Source organism: Ammodytes marinus (assembly GCF_949987685.1).
Source record: "Ammodytes marinus genome assembly, chromosome: 5".
Taxonomy (NCBI): Eukaryota; Metazoa; Chordata; class Actinopteri; order Uranoscopiformes; family Ammodytidae; genus Ammodytes; species Ammodytes marinus.
In genome coordinates this window covers 13,338,925-13,366,847 of record NC_137234.1, presented here as the reverse complement: position 1 = coordinate 13,366,847, position 27,923 = coordinate 13,338,925, and the positions used below count along the sequence as shown (strand labels likewise).

Sequence of the window (27,923 nt, the reverse complement as noted above, 5' to 3'; positions counted from 1 at the left end):
ACCAGACAGTTGTGGTGAGTCTGCCAACAAAAAACAAAAAAAACATACGACAAAAAACAGACTCTCCATCACGTATCGCACAAAAAAAGCATTATCTTAGATATTTAAATCCATTCTGTGTATTCAAGTAAAAACGGTTACTAGTTTCAAAAAGCCAATGTAAAGAAATAGTCAATTGTAATGCAGAACAATCCTCATTAGACTTCTCAATTCATCACATCCACCTACCGTAGGGCTTCACTATACAGAGAGCTGCAGGCCTATGTTGTACTTCTTAGGCACCCAAACCTCATCAATCTACTTGAACAACATGAGCCAGATGACACTGCAGTAGGACCATCATATAGGGTCTTTCTCTGAAACACCACTCTGATTGCACTGAAACTACAAAGTATTCTAAAAACAAGATTATATTCTGTTTCTCAAATGTGTTTTATGTACTGTATATACCTGTATACTGTTTCTGTGAGACTATTGTGGATTTTGGGTCGTTGATCTGTGTTGACATTGATATAAAAAGGCCATATTTTTCATGGACAGTACCTTTTCAGGGAGATGTCTGCTTGCAAAAAAGGTCTTCTTCAAGGGAGGCCTATAATACACTATGACAAAAACAGCGTGAGTGAAGTTGAACCGTAGAGTTTTAGTGTGTGTTTGTTTGCATGAATTTGCTCAGTTTAATGTTTCAGATGCAGCCGCCTCACAGCCATCGATAGTCCTCATTCAGCCTACTGCTTTGTTCCTTAGGATAGGCGTCTTATGCCATTAGAAATAATAAAATGAACTTTCATAATCAGGTTACAGTCATGATGTGAGACAAATCAAAAAAACGTTTTGAAGGCGATTGCTCAGAAGACATTGTTTATTGATGTTTGGTGTGCACTGCAATAAATTCTGTGTACCATGCCGCCACCCATCACATTCCGTTTTGTAATGTAACGCTGGCTTGCTGTAACTAACTGTAATTGTTTTGGAGTCATGTGGTGATCAACATTAAGGTGTGTGTTTTAACAAATTACTAGTGTCTGGAGAAGCCAGCTTTAGTGCTCATGATGGAGGACATTTTGTTGCATTTTGACAGCGAGGAATGCAGTACTGTATATGAACAACCAGGTTTTTGTGATCTCTTGTTGTTTCTCGCTTTGTTCTCATTGTCATCAAGAGTACTTTATTGACACTTAAGTATTTATACATTTGAGTGGACCACATGAATTAATAGATTGCTCTTCCGACAGAATTTTATTTGCTAATTCAACACTTTTCCTTATTTGCTGTATGAAAACCTGCAAGGATGTTTAAAATATATGAATATTTAAGAATGTTTAAAAAGACCAAAAGATGCTATATTGGCTTTGTGCCTGAAATTTATGTAAAACAGATAAATGTGATTTTATGGCTTCTAATATTGTGTTTAATGAAGAGGTATGTTGATGTCAAAAAGTGTTATAAAAAATACTCATATCATTTTATAAAAAACAAAACAACCAAAAGTCATGTTTCTGTCATTCTTAGTAATCGTTTCATGTTGTGTGTTGTCTCCGTGATACTATGTTTCTTTGAAGGTTGGTGGTCTAGCAAACCAGTTACCACCTTCCACCAATCAGTGTCGTGCATCTACCCTTCTCTCTATGTTTCTCATTAGTAAATCAATGGCAGAGGTCTCTGGAGTCCAGGGGAAAGTATTGGACCCTGTGGCTTGGTAATTGGTAAAAGGAGAGAGAACCGCAATGTGATTGCTGTTACTAGAGTGCACACCCTTACAAACCTCAGATCATTATCTTTCTTCCCAAGGAGTCCTAACTTTAATATGCGGTGCAAAAAATCATGCAAGACAGGTGCATAACAGAGTGAGGGATCTATTAAGCAGCATCCTCCATTGCTGAATTGAGCGGGAAACAGAAAATGCAGAGGCATAACAGATAAAGCAGCACAATGTGAATGATGGCATGCAATGTCAGTGAGTCTTCCTCTACACAACTGGGGTCAACAGTGTTACAGCCAGGTAACACATTCAAGTATTGACCCAGCCCCTGTATTAAATCAAATCACTTGACAAATCAATACTGTTTAACTCTAGAGCGTCTTGCAGTTTAAAACAAAAATGCTTGTGCCGAGCAAGATCAGGCTACGTTTGGAGTTATCGATGTGTTTCCAACAAAAGTATTATGTAATTTTATCAAAGGACATCAAAGGTCATAATATTGCATACTTATTGCATTCATTTTCATATTAACCAAATGCTTTTGGAGAGCAAATGCAGAGTAAGATCCTGATTCCTATATCATTAATGTGACTATCCAAGCAGTTGGAATGCTGACTTGAAACCCCAAAGCAATCCGTCACTGAATTTACTGTTTGAAACTTTAGAATGGTTTCATATGAATATGATTCAAATAATATTTGCTTGACCTAGTGTAAGAAACGATCATGAAGAGAAAAATGAAGACAATAAAGTAGATGAAAGCATATGTGCTGCTGCTTACATTTAATTGTAAATACAGTCCCAAACAAACGGAAGAATTTCGTCAGAGACCCACAGTTAAATCTGAAGCCAAAGTGGCACAGAGTGAGCGAGAAAGGTGATAACAGTATTACCTTCTGCACTGCTCTGCAGTGTTTCTGAAACACTCCGCACTGGAGGCCTTCAGACTGTACAGTAATAAGTAAATCATGAACAAGAAAACATTATGGCATCCATCCACCCACATGCATCCTTCTAGAGCCTCTTCCCACAGTAGGAAGTGTGCAACGTTGTGTAAGGCTCTGGACATATCAAAGACCATGGCTGTCTTTCAGCCTCTGCAGGTGGGAATGAGTCACGAGGATCAGATATGATAAAAATAATACGACAGAAACATATTTTAATAAGTGAGTTCATCATCATGAGGTCTGACCAGCTCCTTGAAGGTCCTCGTTATTCATGTTAACAATTTAACCAATTGGTAGCCATTAACTGTGGCAGGTTTTTCCACCTTTCTCTGACTATACAGCAGAGTAAATGTGCGAGGAAAAAAAGGAATCCTTTTCAACTCCCTTCACACCCAAGAAGAAATGATAGACAGGCATGAAGTCTATGGGGGGAGGGAGAGGGGGTTAAGGTGTTGACCATCGGCTCTCTGCACATGATGGACAGATGGAATCTATTTATTTTTTCTACTGTAGCAGAGTCTAGTCCACAGCCAGTCTTGTTCTGTGTTGACTGATGCTTCGATCACAGGACGCAGCTCCATGTCCATGAAGCACTTCCAGAAGCAGCATTGGCAGCAATTACAATAAATCCTCAATATCTCCTCCGATTATCTGCCCGGTTGAGGAGGGGAGTAACTGTTAACAGCTCACCACCACCGACTGCTTCTCGGTGCACATGTTAATTTGACAGAAAACACAATTGTGTCACCAGCCACGTGGAACATGTTTTCTCATGCCTAACCAGCCGGAGAGGTCATGGCTGTTGAGCAGATGACGTGCCTGTGAGGGCGCCACGGTAATTGGACTAAAATGTGGTGTCGACATTTCATTCATGAGTGGAGAGAACCTCTCGGCGGTAACCTAGCCTCCAACCCCCCCAACCTTGTGAGTTTTTGCAGCATTTTAGATTTAGTCAGTGTGGTGTTGTTGGTGCTGGTTGTGTGATGGTGAGGATGAGCTAAGGAGAGATTGAGTAGTTGAGGGTCTGGGGGGGCAGGTGCGGTCTAACTCCTGGGGGACTGTAATGGGATGAGGCCCAGCCAGAATGAGTGTTTGATGACGGGTTTGCACTCTTCCCCTGGGACCCCGCTCTGCATCCAATTATCCCCCCCTGATCCCTTCTCTCTTCTCCAGTCTGCATCGGCCCAAACTGTACACATCGATCTGTCCACATACTGCCTGCTCCCTGCCTGGATATCCTGTAATTCACAATCTGAAATTCATCTTTCTCGTATGCTAAAAGATCAAGTAATTATGTCCCAGAATTTCGAAGCAGTATTGGAGTAATTACTGTTTTATGACACCCTCATGACATTACACCGCCCAGGGGCAATTGAATTTCCAAACGCCTCCTTCTTCTCCCTTGCTAATTGCTTTATTAATGGAGAGCTTGGCACCCCCAAATCAGACTGTGTCACCCATAACAACATTACATGTCTTCGCTCTCCACCCACTGCCACACACATATGAAAACTAAAAACAGATCCAAAATTATTTCTCTATTTCTCTTGCATGTTTTTTCTTGTTTGCAATGGACGTCTCCTAAATATCAATCTGTTTAAATGAATTAATAAAACTCCCTTTTGTGATATGTAAATGGTTCACTGTAAAATTTAGTTCATAAAATAAATGATATGTTCTGCAACTACAACTACATTACACTTCACCTGCAGTTATAAAGGCAGGGACACAGAGATGCGACATAAGGGCTACGATTTCAGACTATAGCCACATGTGGAGGGAGAATTCCTTCTTCCACGATTTGGAGGACAAGGAAGAAGATTTGCTCCATCCAATTGTTTTACCTTTACAGAACTGGTTTCCTGCAGTAACGTTTGGAGGTAATCTATCACAGGTCCTTCCAGCTCCCCTCCCCCATATCACATTACGTTGACAGCTTTATACCCTCCTCTCCACAACACGCGCCTATCGGGCTTGTATCACACACAGACAAAGGACGAGGGGGTGATAAGATTTTTACACGATACTGTCATTGATTTTCTTTGAAGAAAATCTAGATAAAAACATGAGAGGACTTGCAAATATGAGGGGAAATCATTTGCAACTTATTTAATATTTTTTTGTTTTGTTTGCAGATTAGTTTCTGAATTGATCAATAAATTGTTTGGCTAGTTTTATTTTATAATACACTCTTTAGCTTGTTGTAACTATGGTTGTAACATGTGCTATGAGGGTTGCTTTCTAAGAACACTTCTCAGGAGTAGAGACCAATAGCTGATGTCATTAAGTGTCTTGTTTTTGACTAACCTACAGTTCAAAACCCCAAGGATATTTAATGTGTCCAGTTTTATTAATAAGTACAGTAGCCTAGTCCATGTTATCACCTCTCTCTCCCTGTTTGCCAACATAGCCTACAGCTGCGTTTGTGCAACCACAGCACCCCAATGGACTGTCTGACAGTGCAGTTTTTTTTAAAGAATATCCCGGAGAGGGCAATGCAAAATTCCTTCTTCCCTGGCTACCCCGACATTTCATGTGACTCCCTGCAATCATTACACTTATCCTGTCATAATAAAGCATCCATCTTTTCCTCAAAGCTCCACTGCGAAGAAGCAAAAAACAAACAAATTAAATAATCGGTGCCTCTCCCCCCAGAGCATGCCTGATGATGGTTGGCCACTGATCATCAGCATCCTCCGATGGGGACACAGGTGTGCGATGGGGTGGGGGGGTCTGCTATCCGTCACCGAGGGCCAGACAAGGGCCAGGCTGGAGCGGCTTAGGCACGTGCCAAGGGAGGGCTCCACACCCCTCCACCCCGCCCCCTCAGAGAACTCCCTATTCACAGCACCAGATGGGGGCTGGATCTGAGCTTTAATGAATGCTATCCTTCACCAGCCTTTTAGAACAGCAGTCGCCCTCAGCACGTCTCACTGCAGATTGTTTCCCACCACGCCGACACTGAACAATTAACACAATGGGTTCAATAAAACAAGTACAAAAACAAATGAGGGATAAGATGTGATAGGAAGAAAATACAAGTAAAATGTTCCCTCACTGGGAGGAAGTGGTACCATAAGAGACTGAGATGCTAGCCTGCATGCTCTCACAAACACTCAATCCGTAGTTAAAGAGATTAGCTGCTACATAATTTATCAGATATAAATGACGTCTCCAAGCAAACATCACACAATTAAAGTGGGCTGGTGGTTGATATTAAGGGACACAACCCTGTAATTTTACCTTGCAGGTTAAGAGCAGAGGGCAATTTTGTCCCATCAAGGATATAATCAAAAAAATAGCTGCTTTATATTAGATGGGCAGTCACTTAACAAGTGGCATCCTCTCCAAAAATGAAAATGATATATTCATATTCAAAGCACTCTGTCAAAGGAAACTTAAGATTTCTTTGCAGTAACACTGACAACAATAGGCAATAATCTGCTGTCAACATTTGGGTATTTATCCTGTATAAATAATAGATTATGTTTTCCCTCAGCACAGATAGAAACAGGCCTGAATTGTGGTGGGTTGCTTTTTTCTTGTAGGCTTCTCATTTGGAGCCAGAAAGTAACACATGGGAATCATTGCCATGGTGAATTCTTCCCCACTCTGCCAGATATGTGTAAGGCTGTGAAAAGAGTGAGAAACACCCAATCTAAAAATAAAAGTATAACTGTCAGTGTTCAATCCCAGAGGCACGACATGATATGATGCAGCTTGGTTAAACGTTGAGGATGAAAATTATGATTTGTTTGACAGATAAGACCAGAGAAATGCCTCAATTGTCTCAAAATTATTTATCTGTAATCTCTAACATCCTTCAGCCCTTAAAAAATACAAATAAATAAAATCCAATCCATCATTAACATGACCAAAATCTAAAATAAATGAATTGTATTTATAAATGCAAGACCAAAGTGAGAAATCCTTTCAATCACTGTTGGTTTCCATCCAGCCAGATGCATATGTTCCTCACTGGTTGGAAATAAATTGGTTGTGTACACGATGGCCCTTGCTCAGTGACCCTTGTCTGTCTCTACGTGAATTGCTTTCATGGCGGGTGAAACGAGGCGTGGCCATGTTGGTGTTCCCCTCCACACGGCAGGCGGACCTGGGAGGGTCTCTAATCCGCTGTCTGCCACAGTTATGTCACACACAGCGACTATTGTGGAGGGTTTGATTGAAGATGCCTGGTGTCACTAAACTGATCCCTCGCCGCAGAGGTGCTCCGACACATGGGCGAGGTCTGAGATGTGTGAATTGGCAGTCGAGTCACATGACAGGCAATAAGCCAATCAAATGTTTTAGATCCCGACAGATTGCAGCTTCGTGGCGGAGGCAATACTGACAGATGGTATATGTGTGAGAAAGTGAAAATGATTTTAAGGTGTGTGTGTGTACAGTTAGAAAAGGCTAAATTGTATCTCACAGTGTCTTTGCTTTCTTTGCCCATTGCATTATTATTTATTTTTTACTTGTCCTTTAAAACGATCTATTGTCCAACCCATCTCTCTCTCTGCAGTCTTCACAATATTGAATAATGTTTGAATTTTTTTTTTCAGGACCTCATAAATCAGCAGCCACAGAATGATTTTCAAATGGTGCACGTCTATAATTATATAGTAGTAAGGTGGGGTTTATGACGCTGAATGAAGCCTGAGATCTCCAGAGATCAATTTACAAAGTGTGAACTATTCACAGCCTGACAATTACTTTCAATTTAATTCAGTCAAGTCACGTGCTGCTACTGATTACATACTGCCATCTGTTCAAACCATGTAAGCTGTGCACTTTTAACAAATATACAATTATTGTGTTGAGATATTTTTTTTTAAATCAATAACTTTCATTATAAAAAAGGTGCATGGGTCATATTTTATGAAAGTATTTCTAAATTGTGAAAGAAACTGGCAAGTGCAACGTGTAATTATGGTTTACCAGGAATGATTCATCAATTCAATTTTTATTATATTTCCAGCCTTGTGTTTTAGTGTTATTCTGCTTACAATTATATTTCACAAGTTGGCAATAAAAAAATGCAGCGTAAATTATCAAGGAATTCAATTCAAAACAAACCTCAGTGTACGACTGGACAACATTTAAGAGTTGCGTGCTTTTTGGTGCGTAGTTTTAAAAACCTAAAAAAAAGTATAGGCTACTAATGCTGATTTGATTCCCGTGCTTTGGAAATATACAAAAAGTATACTTCTGTTTTTCCTTTTGTTGTCAATGTTGTTTGACTCCAAGCAGCCATACTAGAACTGCCTAAATAATAATAGACTGAAATTGGTAAAATTATGATTGAAACTGTTTATTCAGAAGTCTGGAAGATACTCTAAGTAAGCATTTGACTGCATTAAGATTTACAAATATACACATTTGGTTATATTATGGTTATCTCCACCCCAAGCCTGTCATTCACTTTTTTAATGCTGACAGGAGGTCTCCCCAAACACTAAGACCTTCAACATCAAAGTCCCCATCAGACATTTTCAAAGCATTTAGTTCCTTTTCTAAATCCTTCCTCAGAGAGGGACAGGCCTCAAACAAGGCCAGAAAGTGCTTTATCAGTTTCTTGAAGGATATCGTTCTGTTTGTGCTGGTTTGAACCCATTCACCGTCATTTATGCTGTACTCAAAATCAGATGCCCACTTTTTCAGCACGCCATAGTATGTGTCTCTAAATTTCAGGTGTTCTTTGGCCAAGGAGATAAGATGTGTAGAAGGCAGTGTGGAACACATGAGCTGCAACACACTGTGTTTTTCCTGCAGCCAGTCCAATAGAAAATCCTGCGAGGCGGTTTGTGAAGCTGAGTTCTCCATCGTCAGCAGAGCGGCAGCGATGACCATACAGAAATGTCCAGCTGCCCCTTCACAGCCCTGAAGAACGGAGTCTACAAAGTGCTCCGTACGGGAGGCTTCACTGCTTTGGCTTAGCAGAGCACCCAGTCTCTCAAGTAGCATCACCCCCTGCACTTCAGCCTCAGCACCAACAGCTGCGCCGTCAGTGAGGGAACTCAGGACTTTACAAGCAGATCTGCACTGAACGATGTGGCTGCAGAAGCCGTCTGCATCCCCACACTCACTCTGTTTGGTGTTTACTGGACTGAAGAGTATCTTCATAATGGATATGGGCAGCTTAGGATTGTTCAACAGCCCAATGAGCAACAGGTGCTGACACCTGGAGAGGTCCGAGAAGGAGAGTGCTGTGTGTGCCGGGAAGTTAGCTCGCAAGCTCTGATTTGTGAGACACAACTGCTTCTCCATAACGCTCCTTATAGCGTGGTTGTTGTGAAATCTGGAATAGAGATTTTCACAGTAGCGGGCCCAGTCAAAAGCTCTGGACAGAGTGTGTTTGTCCCACTGCTCCACCACACCGCTCTGCGCCGCCACGGCCAGCAGCTCCGCCGTGCTAGCCAAGTTTTTCAGCGCCGCCTCCATGGGGCGCTCTCTCTGCGTTCACAGTTCAGTCTCTAAAAACCTCACTTTGGAAGAGACACGGAACTTAAACATCGCCTCAAACTGTCCTATGTCACGGAAAAACTCAAAGGACCCCAGCAAACAGCTAGCCGATAACCGCTAGCTACAGGTTAGCTGGTTTCCATGTCAACAAACGTCAAACAGGACTTCCGGTGGCACGTTTCAAAACAAAATCCTTTTAAACAAATGTGCTTGCATCTTGTATGTGGCAAACAAAGTACACATGGCACGCTTGGTAAGCAATAGGCATATGTAGTGAAAAATAAACATGGGGTGCTGTTCTACACACTTTGCCTTAACCTCTTGCTGCTGCTGTTTGTGCCGTTGTTTCCACTGCGCTTGCGTGCTCCAGAGCTAAGATTTGGCCAAGTTATTTTCCTTCAAAATAAACGCCATCGAGTAAACTTATTGCCAGAAGTCGGATTCGGACTTTCTCAAATTATTTTTTAATATATTTTTTACATTATTTTTTTATGTTTATTTTTTCAGTCCAGCTTCCATACCAATGTAATAGTTTATTCGATATAGGTAATACTATTCTCAAATTAATCTAAAGGATAGGATCAGGCTAGAACAAACTTGAAGAATGCATTTCTGAAGACAGAAATATTCATTATTTATGCGTGTTACTTAGGCCTAGGCTACTACTTAAACTGAATTATTCAAATTCAGTATGCTAGCCTACTCACAGCGAACAAAATTGACATAGTCAGGGTATGTCAGCTGGATCAGATTACAGGGCAAGCATAGAAATAAAATCATTAAATCAAAGTGTTTCGACGGGTTGAATTTCTCGGGCTGAGCTGCTGAATTCAGTCCAAAAATGTCATATTCAGGCAACACAAAGATGAGAGAGGTGGGAGGCACTGCCAGCAGGATCAAACTTCCCTCCCATCAGCAGCAGCGTGTTGTGAGTGCGTGTGTATGTGTGTGTAAGAGCAGTCAGATCCTTGTGCAAATAGGCAGTGAGAAAGACCTCGGCAGTTCACATTGGTGGAGTGTTTTGGAGCCTATACCTGTGGGTCGGTGCACTGCTGTGAAAAGCATGAAAACTGGGATCCAGCGGTTCACAGAACGAGTGAGAGGAAGGTGCGCACCAACGAGCTGAATCCGCAGGGTGAGCACAGATAAGGAGCTTTTTTATGGACTCTTGCAAGAAATGTTCGCTGCTTTCCTATTGCAAAATCTATGTGAGAGTTTTGAATGTCTTTATCTTGCTTCTCATTATTTCAAAAGTTCTTCAAAACATCTTTAAAGACACAGAGTCTGACATAGTTTCTTCAGTTGTAGGTCTCAGTCGTTCCATTGCTTTTAATTAATAGACGCTCAGCTGGTTTGAGGTCATAACTCATCAGGATCCTCCCTTGGTCCTATTTCCAGTGTAGAGTAGTGTCTGTTGTGGCAATTCTTATTTGTGACAGTTGTAAAGAAGGCAGCTCTAAAATCTTATTAACGTTGTAAATGCTATGTTCTGCAAAGGATTGTATTATGAGGCCACTGCAACACAGTCCAAAACCAATTGTTTTACACTCATCAGACATAGCACCAAAAGATCTGAAGGGTACAGGAATACGTTTTTGTATCCATCAGTATTTCTGACATATTGTCCATCTGAAATACATGAAGCTGATGGTGAAAATTCCTAATTGAAGACCTGAGGCAGCCTATTAGAGGATGTAATTATTCTTATAAGAATAAATCGGTGCAGGATCAATACTCAGTAATTGTCATAGAATATAATAGAACAGAGTAGAACAGACAATATCCTACAAAATCCTTTTGTTGTCATTGCCGAAAAATTTAGCAGCAATCCTCAAAGTTCACAATGTAAATTATTCTCCATGTTGTAATAAACACAAGGCCAGTTCTATTGGAAAAACAAGCTCTATGCTGTACTCTCAATGTATGTTTTGTATTGTTTAATGACATATCATTCAGGAGAGATTCTGCTGCTATTGATATTTTATCTTGCTGAATTTACAATCAATACCTGAATACAACACTCGCTCACAACACACACAGTACTGACCTGCAGTAGAAACATGCTGAGTTGACTTGTTTACATGAATAAATCAGCCACCAGATCAGTTCACTGTTGTAGAGGAGACAGACATGTTGGCTGTAAAGGTTAGGAAGACAGAGCCCTCTTGTGTTTTTCGAATTGATGTGATTCAGTGGTCAAAACTCCCATCCTTGTGCTTTTCTTGGAGCAATCTGCAGCCAACTGTGGCAGGCTATGACGACTTTACTGCAGTCATGAGGCTCTTCAGACCGGGAAACACTTATGTGTGTATGTTCATTCATGTTGTAATACCTTTGGGCTATGGACATTATCTTTTTATGATTCCAACTTACAGTCTACCTCCAGATTCTGAATGTGAATCTGAAAATAACACCACAAGCAGAAGCAGCAAATTCAACAGACAGTACATGCTACACGAAGCCTAGCAGAGTGGTGGGGTTGGCTCTGGTTTTGGCCCTCAGTTGAAGAGGTCAGGCTACAGTGTGGTGAGAGGAACCAGGTATGTTTAAAAACAGCTGGTTGTTTGTCTTTCGGACTTTTTCCCTGGAAAAGGAATTGTGTTTATTCATGACTCATCCGTCAAGAAGAATACAGGTCTTTTCCCTGTGTCAGTTACCCATTGACATATGTTCATTGTTTTCCCATAACTCCAATTTAAAAAAAGAAAGTCTCATTTCAGCTTTGTGACAATGCACTATTGAGCAAATCCAAATTGGTTTAAAATAATGTATTTATTTTAGGAAGTAGGATCATTTTGAGAAAGAAAATCAAAATCACAACATTTGGTTTTCATTGGACAGTGTGGAATGTCTACAGCAGGGGTGTCCAAACTTTTTTCACTGAGGGCCACATACAGAAAAATCCACGAAGGGCCGGGCCACTTTGCAAAAATAACACATTTATCAGGACATGTAGCTGCTCTGATGTTTAGTTTCATAGTGTCTTCGTAAATTGTAATCCTTCTTCACGGTAACACTTTCCTTGCACATTAAACAGACACATTTCCCCTCTTGCTTATATGCCAATGATACATCCAGTGTTTTCTGCCTTTGCGTCCAATATCCAGCAGGGTGAAAATAGTATCCAGCCGAGGTCTCGACCCTCCTAGAGGGGTCCGGGGGTATGCCCCCCGCGAGATTTTTTTACGTTTTTAAAGTGAAATGCATGAATCTGGTGCACTTTGAGAGGGAAATTAAGTTTTAAGTATTCATTTTGTATGAAAAAAAAATGGGGACACTGTGTCAGATGAATTAGAAGCTATTGGAGAAGGACATAGATTTTCCATAATAATATTAATTTAAAATAAAATATTATGCAGGGTCCTCTGGGATGGGCTCTTTTTCTTTTATGGGACATATTTCTCTGTAATATAATGAGTGCATTTAAATTATTTAAAAATTAAAAGCGCCATATTACATTATATTTTTAAAATGTGCCACAGGCCAATCAATCAGTGTTTGACACCCCTGCACTAGTGGGTTAACTAAGAAATGCAAAAAAAAAAAAAAAAAAATTTTTTTTTTTTTTTTTTTTTAAAGGGCCATATTACATTATATTCTTAAAATCGGCCGCGGGCCAATAAAAAGCGGGCCGCGGGCCGCAGTTGGCCCGCGGGCCGTTGTTTGGACACCCCTGGTCTACAGTGTTTTTGAAAACAAGTTCAAACCATTTAAGTATTTTTTTATGTTACATATTGGCAGATATTTCAAGTAATATGTTTTATCGGCACATATATGCCACTTAATGAACTTGTATGAATGTGTTTTGTACTGTGAGACATGAGCACTTGTCCCAGTGCCCTTGTTCTGTCCGTCAGCCTGCACCACAGTGGACATGAGAATGTAGCACCTGTGTGTGAGCGCCGGGCTCCAGAGTTTAGTGTGTGTGCAACGAGGAGCTCTTGTCTTCAGGAAGATAAGGCAACCTTGGTCGGACATCAAGGTCCTGATGTCCAGTGTTGCACCGCTGTGTGAGTTTGTAACAGCCAACTCCAGAGAGACCTAAAATGTTACACAGCTTTTAAAGGTCAGATTCCTCACATTGTGTTACACTCCCTTGGTATTCAGACAACATTTTCAGCCAACACAGACTATGAACACATTGTTCATGCCAGCTACACTTACTTGTTTCAATAAACTCTTGTTATAATTTGCATCATCTATCCTGAGGCTATTTTCCTGGTATGGGGAATGTAGGATATTCCTCCTTGTGAGCTGGAGGCCATAGTTTTTACATGCAACAACTTGGTAGTAGAGAGCAGAACAAAACAGTATATCAATACTATCAACAACCTCTCATTTATGCTGTCAAGGGTGGAGCCTGGGTTTCTGGAGAATGTTTGTCGTCAAAATAACTTTTTGCCAAAATCAGTGAATATCTCCTCAAGACAAAAAGTGAAATAATGGTATGTAAAAAACTCAATATCATGATAGTGTTACCGTCAAAACCAACTAAACTGAGACAAAGTCATGGCCAAGATCACAGAGCATGGAGACTACAGTCAGGACTAGGGCCAGACTGGTTCAAGTCCTGCACTGCTGGGGGGAACAAGTTATTGGTTGCATTTGAAGCAGTAGGTTTTGCATTCAATCACAGTTATGATGTTAATAAAGAAATCAGACAATGCACAGGCAACTTACTTAGTGATACCCATTAGTTGTGGTCTTGACCAGTCTTGAAATAAAATCCAATCCTCTTTGTCTGAGACAGAGTTAAAATGGGGTCGATTCTGAAACGAGACCAAGAACTTCAAAAATTTTCCTTGAGGGAAAGACCTTTCTCAAGTAATACAATGCATGCCTTGTGATGCCACCATCTCTTAGCCTAAAAATTGTCTGCATCACAAACCCTCTTTCCATATCAATGTGTACTTCGGAGAGGTAATGGCAGCAGCTCTTAAACTGAATAATAACTGCAGAGCTGTTTATGTGTTCAGGTCTGACATCTGGTGCCCAGTTGTTTGCTCAATTACTCACTTGTCTCACGAGCAAATCGGCACTGTGTGAGTGACACTGGACTGAAATGTGAAACATTGTCACATTATAGTTTACACAGTGAACTTGGCGTATACTGTAGCACAATATTGGAAAAGGACTGTGAGAAATGTCTTATTTATTCTGTACCTTCCCTTTCCAGACAGGGGATGAATATTGATGTCAAATATAGTTTCTCCATCAGGCTGTAATGTAGGGCCGACTGCAGTGAAGACTGGATTGTATTGATTTAGAATGTGTGATGGACTGTATCAAAGATTGCAGATTAATCTGAAGGGCGTCTTTGTTAGTGAATGCTGTTCCCAGAAGTCCCACTGTATTAGACTGGTTTGTATAAAGTGCCTCTTGTCCAGTGAAGAGGGCAGACAGCAGGAACTTTGCTGTCAACGTCTCATGTCACCAGGTGGACTGTAAACCAGGACTCGGGATTTGGCCACGAGAACAAACGCTTTTAGATCCCTTTTTCTCTCGTATTCACTTGATCCTCCTGTTGGGGTGATTGGGCTCGGATGTGAGCTGTCAGCTGTTATTTAAGAATATTGTCAAGATCACTTAGAACAATACAGTAATACGAAAAACGAAGCTAAGATTTAAAGCTGCTCATTGCTTCTTAAGAGAAACTGTAGCCTATGTCTAGTATATATATGATTGAACTAGCTATTGTGACAATCCATTAATCAGGGGGCATTTTAATTAACAAAGAAAATAATTGTTAGCTGCAGCCCTAAAGTGGACCTGACATTTTCGATATTTACTTATGCGCACAAGTATACAGTTTACACATAACCTCATATTGTACATAGATACAGATAGATATGGTAAATACCCCAACATATGCAATGACTTTTAACACATTACAAGTGTGGGCTGAAATATGCCTTTCGAGTTAGGAATATCACCTAACTGTCACAGATTCAGATACAAAGTATTTATTGAAGATCTGTGTACAGCATTTACATGTCTGAAGAACCCTCTGCAACTAACACTGAGGGTTTACATTGTGTCCCTCTATCTCCTCCCTCAGGCCGTCAACAGGGAACCATGTGCAGCTCCCTGAGCCCCAAACAGCCCAGTGGCCCCGGCCTCACAGACATGCAGCTGTATCACCAGTGGTTGGCCGGTCGACATGAAGCAAGCCTGCTCCCCATGAAGGAAGACCTGGCCCTGTGGCTCACTAATATGCTAGGTAGGCAACGCTCATAAGCAACACATACCAGCATGTATTAACTTTAGATAGCAAGTAAGCATCAGGGTTCGTTTACTGTATAGATTGAGTTTTTCTTGGCTAGTCCAAATTTTGCAAACTTTCCAGACAAATACAAGGTGGCGTTGCTGATTTATATAAAACAATGTCCTAGAAATAGCTTGGCTTTGAAAAATGTGCTCCTAATCTACAACATTAATTGAAGGGGAATCGCTGAGGTAAACACTTCTGCAGGGGACTGGAATCAATCTGAACCTCATTACAAACTATTTTAAAGTCACCGGAACGCGTGAACCAGTTTTCACCGTTTATACACTCCCCCTGTAGAATCGCCTTAATTGAATAATGGGCTTCATTAAGAGTTCTCGAATAATGCACAGCCAGTGGTGGAGAATGAGCAGCGAGGGGAACATCAGCAAAAGCTTTGTGCAAGGTTGCTATTGCATACTAAATCAGTGTGAGTAGTAGTTTGGCTCTTGAATAATGGAGTCACAAAACAAATGCATGATGCACTGGTAATCTCATTTCAAATTAGTAGCACAAATTCCGTATGAACACAGTTAAGTTTTTCACGCTAACATAGGAAGAACTAGTATGGCATAACTAAAAACAGTCAACAATAGTATAAGTGACAACGTTTAAGACTTACTTCCATGTGTTCGTCATGCCAATTTGCAGGTTTAACTGTGGCAACCACTGATCAACCAGTGTCAACACTAAAATGTAATGGAACACTATTTCTTAAAATTCCTCCATCAGACCAATTCAAACTGTGAGAATCCAGCGAGTGTTAGCTGAATTGTCTGTTAACCAGTATTTTATCAGCATGTTTTGTGAAACGCTTCATAGTCTTCTTTGTCTACTGATGCATCTCATTATTTTAAGTTTTTATTTAAACCTTGCTTTAGAACTATAGAATCACTCATTATGGTTAAAACTGTTTGCCGAATGACTTGGATTTAGTCCATGGGACATCTTGCAGACTGTGTACAATACAACAATAATTTCCCTACGCCAATTAAGTTCCTGATAGCGACCCTTGCCTGTGGGTGTACAACTCAAAAGTAGCTTCCCTGTTATCTCTGGCGCTCTTTGTGTGTTTGCCCAGGAACCAGCTGAGCTAGAAAACGCTGGCCTGCTGTGCCAAAGGTTCAAGGTTCAAAACTTTAGATGTAAATACACATTATGAAGACAGTTTGTTGGTTTAAGCCATGTCCTGTGTGTTCAGGTCCTTAAAAGCAATAAGGCGCTGATATGCTTTGCAGGGTTTACAGTTTTTGGGTTGGGAGGAGCGGTGCGGTACAAGGATGAGTCCACTGATTGAGTGGGTGGAGGATGCGTGGTTGAACTGAACAGTCATATTTTTGTTGTGATGGTGGGATGGAGGAACTGAACAATTCAGATTCAAGTTTTTGAGTTTAAATGTGTCTCTGAGAACCCTCTGGAATACATTCCCCTCATACGGCAAGGAGCGAGGGAGAGTCTGGGCACATACGACGGTAGCTCACTGAGTATTTCTCAAGATTTCAATCTCTCTTTTTCTGGGCTCAATTACAACATTTGGAACTCATTAAACGTCAAAACCCCCTCTAAACCCTCCCCCTATAAGAAATGAAAAGAGATTTTTTTCAAAAAGAAAGAAAAAAAAAAAATCTCTCCAGTTTCTTTCCACCCCCCCCCCCTGCCACCACCTCCCATTTCAATGATGATGATCTAACTAAAAAGGAATGGTCCTCTGGAAGTCAGTCAACTGGACACCACATGTTGATCACTAATCTATCTCTGCAGCTGTGCAGGACGATGAAGCGTTGCTCGGCACAATCTCATGCTCCCTTTTCATTTGACCTTGTCTTTGCCACCCCATGGCGTACTACCAGTAAACCCCCCAGAGATTCCTCCAAGTCATGTTTGAATATTTGGACATTTGGCTTCTGCCGAGCTGGCTCCCTCCACCCAGCAGCACAAGCCAAGCTCAATCAGCCAGGCGCTTTCTGAGAGTCAATAACATCGCTTCAGGTTCAGCTTCAACTGGGAATCACCTTTAGATTGAATTTTATTTCCTCGTGCTGTACTTTTTTTTCTTCTCCTAAATGAGTCTTTTCTATGTTGAGTTATTGCTGGATTCTCTGCTTTCTTTATGTGTCCCCTGGTCAGGTCTGGAAATCACCGCTGAGAGCTTCATGGATCGCTTAGACAATGGCTTCCTGTTGTGCCAGCTGGCTGAGACACTACAGGAGAAGTTCAGGCAAAGTAACGGAGACCTGCCTGCCCTTGGCAACGGCAAGGTACGGAGAAACTTGAAGATAAACGTAGTCTGGCATAACGGTTACAGGGAAAGCACCAATCTGGGTGCCAGATCTCAGCTGAAAGTGTTCCTGAGCTAACTTTGAGTTTGAATGATTTTACTTATTGCTTCTGAAAGGGGAGCGATCATTTAGGCTGCAGTTTATTGGATCATTTTGACTGAAAATCACTTTTGTCTCAACCATTTTACCAATTCTCCTGCTTGATTAGAAACGACTGTGAAACCCAGATGTAATTCAATGGGTTTTTCCCCCTTAAGTTTTATGTATTGCCATATAGATCATCCCTTTAATCCCAGTTTTCCAGTATAATTTATTGGGACCAAACAGCTCGAAGACAACCTTATGGAAGTATAATTGACTCTCATTGAGACAGGATATAGTTATACCCAAATATTAGGTTTCCTTCAATAAGATTAATAAAAGCCCCCGTATCTCAAAGAAATATTGATAGCCTAACCTTTGGAGACTAACACAGAGGCCGAGAAACACTCATTGGTTTTTGCCAGCTCAGCAAAGACCATGAATCGCAACTTTGCAAAGGGGCTCCACAATTTCAGAATGCAGTGCACAAAGGGTGGGATGGGGGAGGGGAAGGGCCGGGGGCTCCGCTGCCTTCAGCACGACAAAAAAAAGGAGAAAAAACAAAAAACTGTAAAATACGGCCGGCACAAGGACACATTAACTGATGGGGCCCCCACATCCCTCTGCGAGAATTGGTAGAACTGAGTTCAATGCTAATTTCTCGTGAGCCTTGGGTGAGGGTTTAATTAATTTTATAACATTAAAGGTGAAACTCGCAAGTTGTTGTATGTAATTTAAGCCAAGCAATCTGTGCAATTGTGTATTTTTTCTGGATTAGTGCTCAAGAAAACAAACGTTATTGGGGTGCAAATCCTCAAGATTGTATTGTATTGTTTGATGTCTAAAAAAGTGTCTCATGCATTTCCATGTGTGTCAAAAAAAGAGTCTCTGCAGTTCGATTAGAAGTCTTCATAAAATACGTCAAATAACTGTTCTCAAGATAAAATCCTGCAGACACTATATTTTGAACATCTTTACTTATTATCTGTGGTTAATTACACATGGCGCTGACATCTGGTGCTCAATGGGATTACTTGATCCAAGAGAGAGAGAGAGAGAGAGAGAGAGAGAGAGAGAGAGAGAGAGAGAGAGAGAGAGAGAGAGAGAGAGAGACGATGATTGGGGACTGTTTCTGTCCAGAGGAAGGGAAGCAAAATACTCTTTTGTTGACTCTTTAGTGAGAGTTGTTGATGTTTGCACTGAAGCATTACTCTGCTGATGACGGCGGGTCTCCTGATCTCAGTGTGAGTATAGCAGCACAGATGTGAGGAAATACTTGAGGTCAATAACTGTGGGACGGCAGAGGAGCCACTGGAATAGAGGAGCCTATTGATTACGGAGTCTAACACACACACAGAGAGAGAGAGAGAGAGAGAGAGAGAGAGAGAGAGAGAGAGAGAGAGAGAGAGAGAGACACAGAGACACAGAGACAGAGAGAGACAGAGACAGAGGAACCCTGAGACAAATAGAAAATGAAAACTTTAAAATCAAAGTGTTTTTCCGTTGTTTTACTGTTAGCATTATTTATTGCTGTTTGTCGATGTTATAGCTACTTACAGCTCACATCAAGCGCCCTTAGTTTGATGTGCCGTAAAAGATTAATCCTGTTCTCAGTCCCTGATACACTGTACATCATCTTGTCTTGTCTTTAGAATTCATGCCAAACAACTGTTGCTTTAGCAGTTTAGAAGCTGTAGCTGCTTACTGGTATATTGTACCACATTAAAGAGAACTTTCATCTGCTCTAAAGCCTGATAATAGCTCGTTGTGGTTTGCGTAGTCGGACTAAGTGATTCCAGCAGAGAAAAATATAATGTTGTACACGGATGGTGTCCTTTGCACATCTTCCCATTTGTTTGCATCAGTCAATATCATCTACAGATGAATGAAGATGATAGTTCTTACTTGTCATATTATTGTTCAAACCTACCGCCTAATTCACTGTTAACATTTGTTGCTACACTATGGAAATAAAAATAAAAATATTCAACATTTTAGGGAATATGCTTATTCGCTTCGTGTCAGAGAGTCACATGCGAAAACTGATTCAGCCTCACTCCTATATCTTCCCATAAAATGTGAAGCTTCTGCCAATTCTCGGTTAACTTATTCCAAAGGTAACAAAATCTGCCTACAGGCTACACAGTTCACCAATAAGCTTGTTATTTCTTTGTTTGTTTAATCCGTACAAAAACAGAGGTGTGAAACTGACCATTTTATATTCCAGGGGTTTTGTGTCGACGATGTGCGTAATAAATAGTTGAGCAATGTCCCATGCTTTAGAGGGGCTTGTAGGTGGATTTTCAAAACCATTGGAGAAAGCCAGGATAGCTGTTGCCCCTGTCTCCATTCTTTTTTGATTGATCGCTGCAGCTTCACATTTAGCAGACGGATGTGACAGTGGTATAATCCTGTCGTTTAACTCTTTTAGCAAATAATATAGGTTATAATAGGTGGAGTTTTTGTGATCTATCAATCACAAAGTTCCTAATCTTCCTGAATTAGGTTTTTTCAGTTGTTTTCAGGCAAAGTGCTTCCTTATGCTTATTCAATATCCTTCCAAAAGTTATCTTCCTTCTGCACCGTTATTAGATATGTGAAGGTGCAGATAATTCAGCCAGCCACCACAGAAATAACAACAACGTCATTCTGATTGTTAGATTAAACGGCGCTGGCTATGTGGTCGACATTATTTCCCCGGGAATGCAAAGTGATTCAACAAGAGAAAAGGAGTCTCAGAAAAAAGAAAAAAAACGTCAAAAGGAGAGCCTGGAAAGAAAAGAAAAATACCCACAAAAGCCTGCATAATTCCAGCATGAGCTCATTGCACCTTTCTCATAGCACAGACGCACATATCCTTTATAAAAACCACAGCAAGGCGCATAAATCTCCCCCAACAGCCCATGTGGGGGCTGAAACACATAAGTATGTCATTTGATCCCAAATCATAGAAGGCCTGGTAAAGTAGCCCCGCTTTTCTAACCTGCCATCTCCCATATTGATCTGCACGGAAAGGGTCCTTGATCCTGTGCTGAAACCAGAGCCTCGACAGATGGAGAAGAAATCAGTGTAGATAAAGAGTGTGTGACTCTTTGTTTTAATGGAAACTCTGGGGATAGGGACGGACAAGTCACCCTAGTGGATATTTGTTTTCTTTTTTTTCTCACAAAAAGCAAAAGTTTCTGGTTTAGTTCAGTGTCACCAATGACCTTACGGGGATGTTCTTTGTCCTTCTTTCATTTTTGTGTAGCCCTCATGAAGAAATTCACTAACCAATGCTGTTTCTCCAGCAGAGTATTCCCTCCCAGAGGATACCATGTCGGCGGAGCGCTCCCTCCGGTTCTTTTTTTGCACGGGACAACACAGCAAACTTCCTGGCCTGGTGTCGTAAGGTTGGAGTTGGAGAAACAATTCTGTTTGAGTCAGAGGGTTTAGGTGAGTGTGCTATTTTTCTGCCATGGGCCTCTGCATGTTGGCCAAACAGAGTGGTGTACAGTATAAACAGGTTTTAGTTTCCTCATTGAGGCTTTGGCTGTCTCTGGCACTGCCAGGACGGTCGTAGGTCTCAGATTTCCATCTCTTGTGAATGGGGCAATTGTATACAGGTGGAGTATCACACAGGTTGGTCTGCTTCCCTTTCCTCTCCCATGAGTCTCAGAGGACTCACATGTCCGGGCCTTTGCTTCAACTCCTTTGACTTCCCTCCACAAAGCTCAGGAGGGCAGCGGCCTGCGGGGAACTCTGTGATGGGAGCAGCTCTACCTGACGACCATCTTGAATACCTTGCGCCGTGCGCAGAGTTAAAAAAAACAAAAAAACAAAGAGAGCACAGGCAGAAGGGTGTGAGCTAGTGAGAAAGTAGGCCAACGCTATGCAAATGTTTTCCTCAGCCCAGAGTAGCGACATTTTGCTCTCTTCCTTGTTCACACTCTCGGTATGGTATACGGTAAGCATACTCTGAAATATGCTCGCTGTTAAAATATCCCTGAACTGAAATAATGTCCTTGCTCTCAGACGTGTGACCCTGCCAAGGAAAAAAATAACTAAAATAGTCTTACATTCCTGTAATTACTGATACTGGTCGGCCATCACCAAGCAATTTAAAGTATGCAAATCATTTCTGAGGGCTAATTTATAAGCACAGTGATATATCAACCATGCACTGTTAAATGCAGTGGACACATAGCTGTGATATAAAATTTAAATAACAGCTGATATCCGTCTAATTTTTCTTTTTTTTCTTTTCTTTCTTTCGTTCGTCCTCCTTTCCTTTATTTTTCTGGATGGATTTATCAGTTCAGCCGTGTTTGTGACAACACCAGGTTTGCTATGACGAAGTGGATCTTGTGTCTGTAATGCATGGTGTGGTGTGTCACATGTATCTTGTATCCACTCTCACTGCCTGGTCATTTTTTCAAAGAGGTTAAAATGTATCACCTTGAGCCTGTAGACACATCACATCCCAAGCCTAAACTTTACTCATTTCCATTTGATTTTGGGATAAACAGGAGTTTCACAAGCTCATATTTTCGTGTCCATGTATACCATCACAAAGCCACTCATCCTCACTCATTGCATTTTTCCAGATACCATACAATGTCTATATATACACTGTTAAGCCAATGCTAAAGCGTGATCTCTTCCTGCAGTTCTTCATAAGGAACCACGAGAAGTGTGTCTCTGTCTTTTAGAGTTGGGAAGGATAGCATCAAGGTATGGTCCTACTTTTCTCTAACTGATTACTTATCCTTATCATTGACTTTTCCCCCCATTTGATTATGTTTATTAATTTTTTCTACATGTATCAAATGCCAGTACTCTTTTATTTGCATGGTCTAGGTACAATGTGGAGCCTCCTGGCCTTATAAAACTGGAGAAAGAGATTGAACAAGAGGAGAAAGCACCTCTACCACCTCCGTCCCCTGTATCTCCAGCTCAGCCCCTCCCTCTATCTCCGTCTTCATCTCCTTCCCCTTCTCCCATTCCGACCAAAGTCACTTCCAGCAAGAAAAGTACAGGGAAGCAGTTGGATGATGCTGTGAGTTAGACACAGTTTGCCTATGTTTTTCCTTTCCATTTTGATTTCAGGGTTGAAAAATGTGTAAAAAGGTTTTTCATTGTGTTTGTTACAGGTGAGACACATTGCTAATGACCCCCCCTGCAGATGTCCCAATAAATTCTGTGTGGACAGACAGTCACAGGGTCGATACCGTGTTGGGGAGAAGATGCTTTTTATCAGGGTGAGTTCATTTTAAATACAGTTCTGGTGTTTGCAGCATCTGGTGCTAAATTTCTTTTTCATTTTTAACAAAAATTGCATTTGATTTAAACCCTTAAAGCCGGGGTGGAGGATTTGGGGAGAAAATGGCAGTTGGGATAGAGATTCAAATCCAAATACCTCAACCGCTCCACTTTTTCTCTTTGGTCCCCCCAGCTTTAAGTTCAAACATAAAAGGCTTCAATGACAAAATATTCAATTCAAAATAAAAGCCCTACTTTTCTCTGTTTGTTATATTACTGATTAACAATGTAAGCACTCATTACTGCATTACTGTATAGTGTAATGAGTTAATTTAGCTATCATACTCAGCATTGGTATTACCATAGTACATTTTCTCATAATCCCTCAGAATTTTTTACATACAAACAATTTTGAATGGACTTCCAATGGTATTAGAGCATTTTTCCACTGCTATCAAAAGTTACATAAAACCTTTTCCCCAAAGTAATTATATATTTGCTAGATAAATTAAGTTTAGTAAAAAGTACAATATTTCTTTCTGTCATGAATAACAGTATAAAGTAGGTGATAATCAAGCAAAGTTGCAAGTATCTATTCTGTAAGCTGAACTGTAAGCTGGTGTAGATATTCAGATATTAAACATGTTATGACCGCAGGTGAAAATGTATCTTAATTGTGATTCATTATTATCTTTATCACAATGTCTTTCATCTGGATTCATATGTATTAATTTGCAACATAAGACAAGGACAGGGAAATCAAATAGATGATTTAATCCATTCTGTTCATTTTCAAATCAGTTTTGGATTCGCTAACAATGAGGTCTCACATTGCACCTCAAACCGCTCTCCATTCACACAGCATATGGCGGTTTGTTGATACTTGGGGCCGGCTTTGGGATGAAAGTAGCCCATTGTGTCTGCAGAGTCTGCCTTTGGTGTGAGGTCTCATTTATTGGTAATGGTATTCCAACAATGTCTATCTTCAGCCAAACGTAATGTGGCAGACTGGCTATAAAGGAAAATAGCGTCCACACGTTTCCACATGATCTGCTGGAAAATATTTTACCCCACTTTATCACCCAATGCTGGCCGTTTGCATTTTTTACATTTCATAATAACACTGAGTCCATCAGCCCAGGAATCGTTACTCGACTTTCTCTAAATGGAGGGATGAAGGTAACCGGGGAAAGAAAAATGGAGGCTAACAGATTAGAGAAGTAGCATTGGTCCCCTTGGGATCCTCGTTACTTGGCAACCCACAACCAGGATTCACACCTTTTAAGAATGTGATTCATGCTGATGGTATGTTCAGACGTTTAAAAGATGGTTTACTCTTGGATCCCCTCTGCTGACAGCCCACTATATAACAACTAAAGAATGTTACATTTCAACCAAATCAAATCCCCGTCATTGTAAACCGGTGTGAATGAGCAAAGCTGTTTTAAAATAGGAGGGAGAACAAACAATTCTAATTCTCTGGCAGTATAACATGAGATACTGTGTGAATGTGAACATTAATCATCATTTGATGCCCTTTCAATGACTGAGGCTTCATTTGTGGTTGCTGAGCAACCAAGGACAAATGGTGTGAAGCCCACAGTGCAAAGCAGCAGCAGTTTGCTGTACAGTTTAGCTTATACTACCTTACATTTCAAGACATTTGAATCACACATTAGCCAAAAGGGGACTTTACAATCTCTACAGCATGACTTCCTTCTTAGACCCAGGATTTGGATCAGAAGAAACTCCTCAAAAAACCTTAATGGCAGTGATAAGGGGATAAACATTAGGAAGAGCAAAAGAGGAAGACAGAGATGCACTAGGTGAGATGTATACAGAAATTGGACAGAATTAACAATGTTCAAATTACACTAAAAACTACATGTGTATTACCATGTGTTATCAGGTGTACTAGTCACAGTTAGAGTATGTGGGATTTATACATTTCATCAGGCCGATGCAAGTGCTAAACATCTATTTCTGTCTCTCAGCCAACACTCTTTAACAGTCAAGATGCTTTAATTAAAATTCTTCAGATGCTTTCAACCCCCAGCAGCAGCTTCAACTGAAAAGGCATGAATACCGTTAGGCCAATTCAATGTCTAGCAAGGGCAACCATGGCATGCAGCACATATCAGAGTCTACTACTCCACAATTATCTGGACTTTACACGCCTGAGAGACTGACCTTCCCAACTCCTGGAATAATTGAGGTGGCTGCAGCCTCAACAAGGGGGCAAAGTAACATCGCAGTGTTTGTGGGAAGTGTTGTCCCAGCTCAGCCCCGGGGCCTTCTTCTTCTCTGCTCTGCTGAGGGGGGGAATGGTCTCTGACAGGAGTCTAGTCCCAAAGCAGCGTGATTGAAACCCCTCTGCATCACACAGCTCCATTCAAACCCACAGTCACAAAGCCTGAAGGCCTAGTGCTGCTGATGGGAAGACCTGCCCCGCCAGTGCCCCCCTGATTGATTCTTTTAAGAGGCTTATAAATGTTGTATGTTTTGCCTTGGGCGGGAATGAAGCCCAATATCTGACCAGACTGAGGTGACAATATAATGAGGTCATTTAACCTTTATTATCAAACTATATAGTTTGCCTTCTTGTCTGAACCATTCTCTTGTTTGTACTCTTACAGAGAATTAAGCGTAAAGCAGTCTTGATAATAAGGAGCATTAGGTAAACAAGCTTGTTTCAGTGGGGCTGTAATGGTGTGTTAATGAGGTGAGAGGTAATAAGGCTCCACACAGTGAAGCAGGTGCATTTTATGTGCAATGCCTCTGGGGTATGCGAGTGTCTGAGCGTCCAATACACCACAGCCTTTTATTTCTTCTTTATTGTAATGGCCGACGTTGCCATGGTACCAAACCTTGAGAATGTGCCATGATGTGGCAGGTGGCATTATTCTAATCTAAATATTGTATTGCAGATTGAACAATGAAAAAGCACTGCATTTAACTCCTTGGTTCAGAAGAGCTTATACTTTTCATATAAATTATCATTTAATATGAAATATCTCATAAACTTTTTGATGGAGTGCCATGAAATTTGCTCCAGACATGCATGGTCAGCAGAAGACAAATGGAGTGTATCTAGTAGTCATTTGCTTTTTCTGTTGATGATAGGTATATTGACAGGCTAGTATGAACTGCTTCAGGAAACTAAAATGATCGAAACATTTCAATTAACCTCTTCAGAAATTGTAAGTCGGTGTTGACATATCATGGTTGTGACGCAGGACTTTCAAGATTTGGAATGTAAAATATTCTAAAACTACAACACTTATCAGAGCCTGTCTGACTCTAATGTACTCTGCAGAGGTAGAATGTGACAAGAGGTCCTTCGAAGTGACAGCTGCCCCTTATTTTGCCTGATTTTATTACATATATACACACACACACACACACACACACACTGTATATAATTCTAGAAATAAAACCGATCAGTCAGTCAATCACTCTGGGTTTGGCCTGTTCAACATGACATTAGGCTGGTAAGGCTGGAGAAAGCTTCTCTCCAGGGACATCCACCAGTCCGTGGCCCCCAACATCAATCAACAACCCTAGACATCTAAGCCAGGCTTTACTGTTCATTCAACTTATGCCTGAAAAGCAGAGCCTCAATCAGTGAAATTACATTATAGGCCCACAGAAGGCAAGGGGCTCAGCGGCGACCATTTGATGCTCTCCTTTGAAACACTGACATCAGAAGTGACACTATAATCCTGTTTGTCTCTGCAGATGCTGCACAACAAGCATGTGATGGTGCGTGTTGGTGGAGGCTGGGAGACCTTTGAGAGCTACCTGCTGAAACACGACCCGTGCCGCATGCTCCAATTCTCCCGGGTGGAGAGCAAGACATCGTCCCCTGTCAGCAGCAGCAAGTCCCCCAACATCAAGGACCTTACCCCGGACAGCTACCTGGTGGTGGCAGCCCACTACCGCAGCAAAAAGTGAAGGAGGACATGAGACTGAGAAAGTGCCATCTAAAGGTCACAGAGGATGATGGTGATTCGTACGGCCTAATGGACGTGGCTGTGTAACATTTCCCTGTTGTCATAAATAATATGGCTATGGACATTTATGGAAAGCACACTTATGTGATGTGAAGTGATGCTTTGGTATATATATATATCTTATCAGTCTATGAGAATTGGATGTCAACGGATGTTTGTGAGAGGGTTAAGCCTGGAAACAAAATAGTTTGCCCTTAACAGTGTGTTTGATTAGTTTAACAAATCCTGTACACAGCTTTGAAATTTGTATCATTACAATATAATTAGTTAGAGTAAAAGGAAGCTGTACTGTACATTTTCTTGATTTTTCTTTTTCCAATCTTGAATTGTATTGTAAGCAATATATCACTTATAGTAGGTAGAATGATTTCCGTTTTAAGGACACATGCTCCTTTCCCGTTGTTTGTAGAAGCTTAAAACCGGAAGATTTTCTGAATGAGGCAAAGAAAGTGCTGGAGGTTTGAGGATCTTTAAGAAGCCAGTATCAGTTGTCATTGCAGTCAAGTTTGCTAATTGAAGTTTAACTATAACATTAGAAGAATAAGTGTCCACTCTGTTCAAAGAAATCTCCTACAGATGCCAAACGTTGGTCATAAAATGTTATGACTTTTTTTGTTTATGATGTCATTTTTTGTTAGACAAAGAAAATGAAGCAATGTTCAGATTGTTTACATGTTTACATATTGAATAACCATTCTATGCAATGTTTTTATACAATAATAATTTCAAATAATTCATGATTTAGATAGTTGAGTATAATTTCTATAATAAAAACGTGGAGATTCACCTTTACAAGATGCAGTATGTAGTTAACAGAGCCATGTGTATATACTGTTTGGTTGATAATACAGTAAATTTACTCATTTGGTGCCGTAATTCTTAAATTTGTTGTGTGTTACTGACCTCTAGAGGTAGCACAATCATTGAAAT

The 27,923-nt window shown here is 40.8% G+C and overlaps 2 protein-coding genes across 3 annotated transcripts; one reads left to right on the top strand and one right to left on the bottom strand.

Moving 5' to 3' along the window:
- Positions 1 to 8,062: 8,062 nt before the first annotated feature.
- On the bottom strand, positions 8,063 to 9,126 carry fancf (FA complementation group F). The gene has a single exon (XM_080028310.1). It carries the CDS (start codon positions 9,091 to 9,093, stop codon positions 8,071 to 8,073), a length of 1,023 nt encoding a protein of 340 aa, XP_079884436.1. The 5' UTR covers positions 9,094 to 9,126; the 3' UTR covers positions 8,063 to 8,070.
- A 933-nt stretch (positions 9,127 to 10,059) lies between these two features.
- gas2a (growth arrest-specific 2a) lies at positions 10,060 to 27,911 on the top strand. 2 transcript variants are annotated; one of them, XM_080028312.1, is made up of 8 exons: positions 10,060 to 10,249; positions 15,173 to 15,334; positions 17,507 to 17,637; positions 21,030 to 21,174; positions 22,389 to 22,452; positions 22,579 to 22,777; positions 22,872 to 22,979; positions 26,719 to 27,911. In XM_080028312.1, exons 2-8 carry the CDS (start codon positions 15,190 to 15,192, stop codon positions 26,932 to 26,934), a joined length of 1,008 nt encoding a protein of 335 aa, XP_079884438.1. In that variant the 5' UTR covers positions 10,060 to 10,249; positions 15,173 to 15,189; the 3' UTR covers positions 26,935 to 27,911. The 2 variants fall into 2 exon arrangements, with proteins under 2 accessions (XP_079884438.1, XP_079884439.1); XM_080028313.1 differs by having other exon boundaries at positions 21,033 to 21,174; positions 26,719 to 27,910.
- The last annotated feature ends 12 nt before the right edge of the window (positions 27,912 to 27,923 follow it).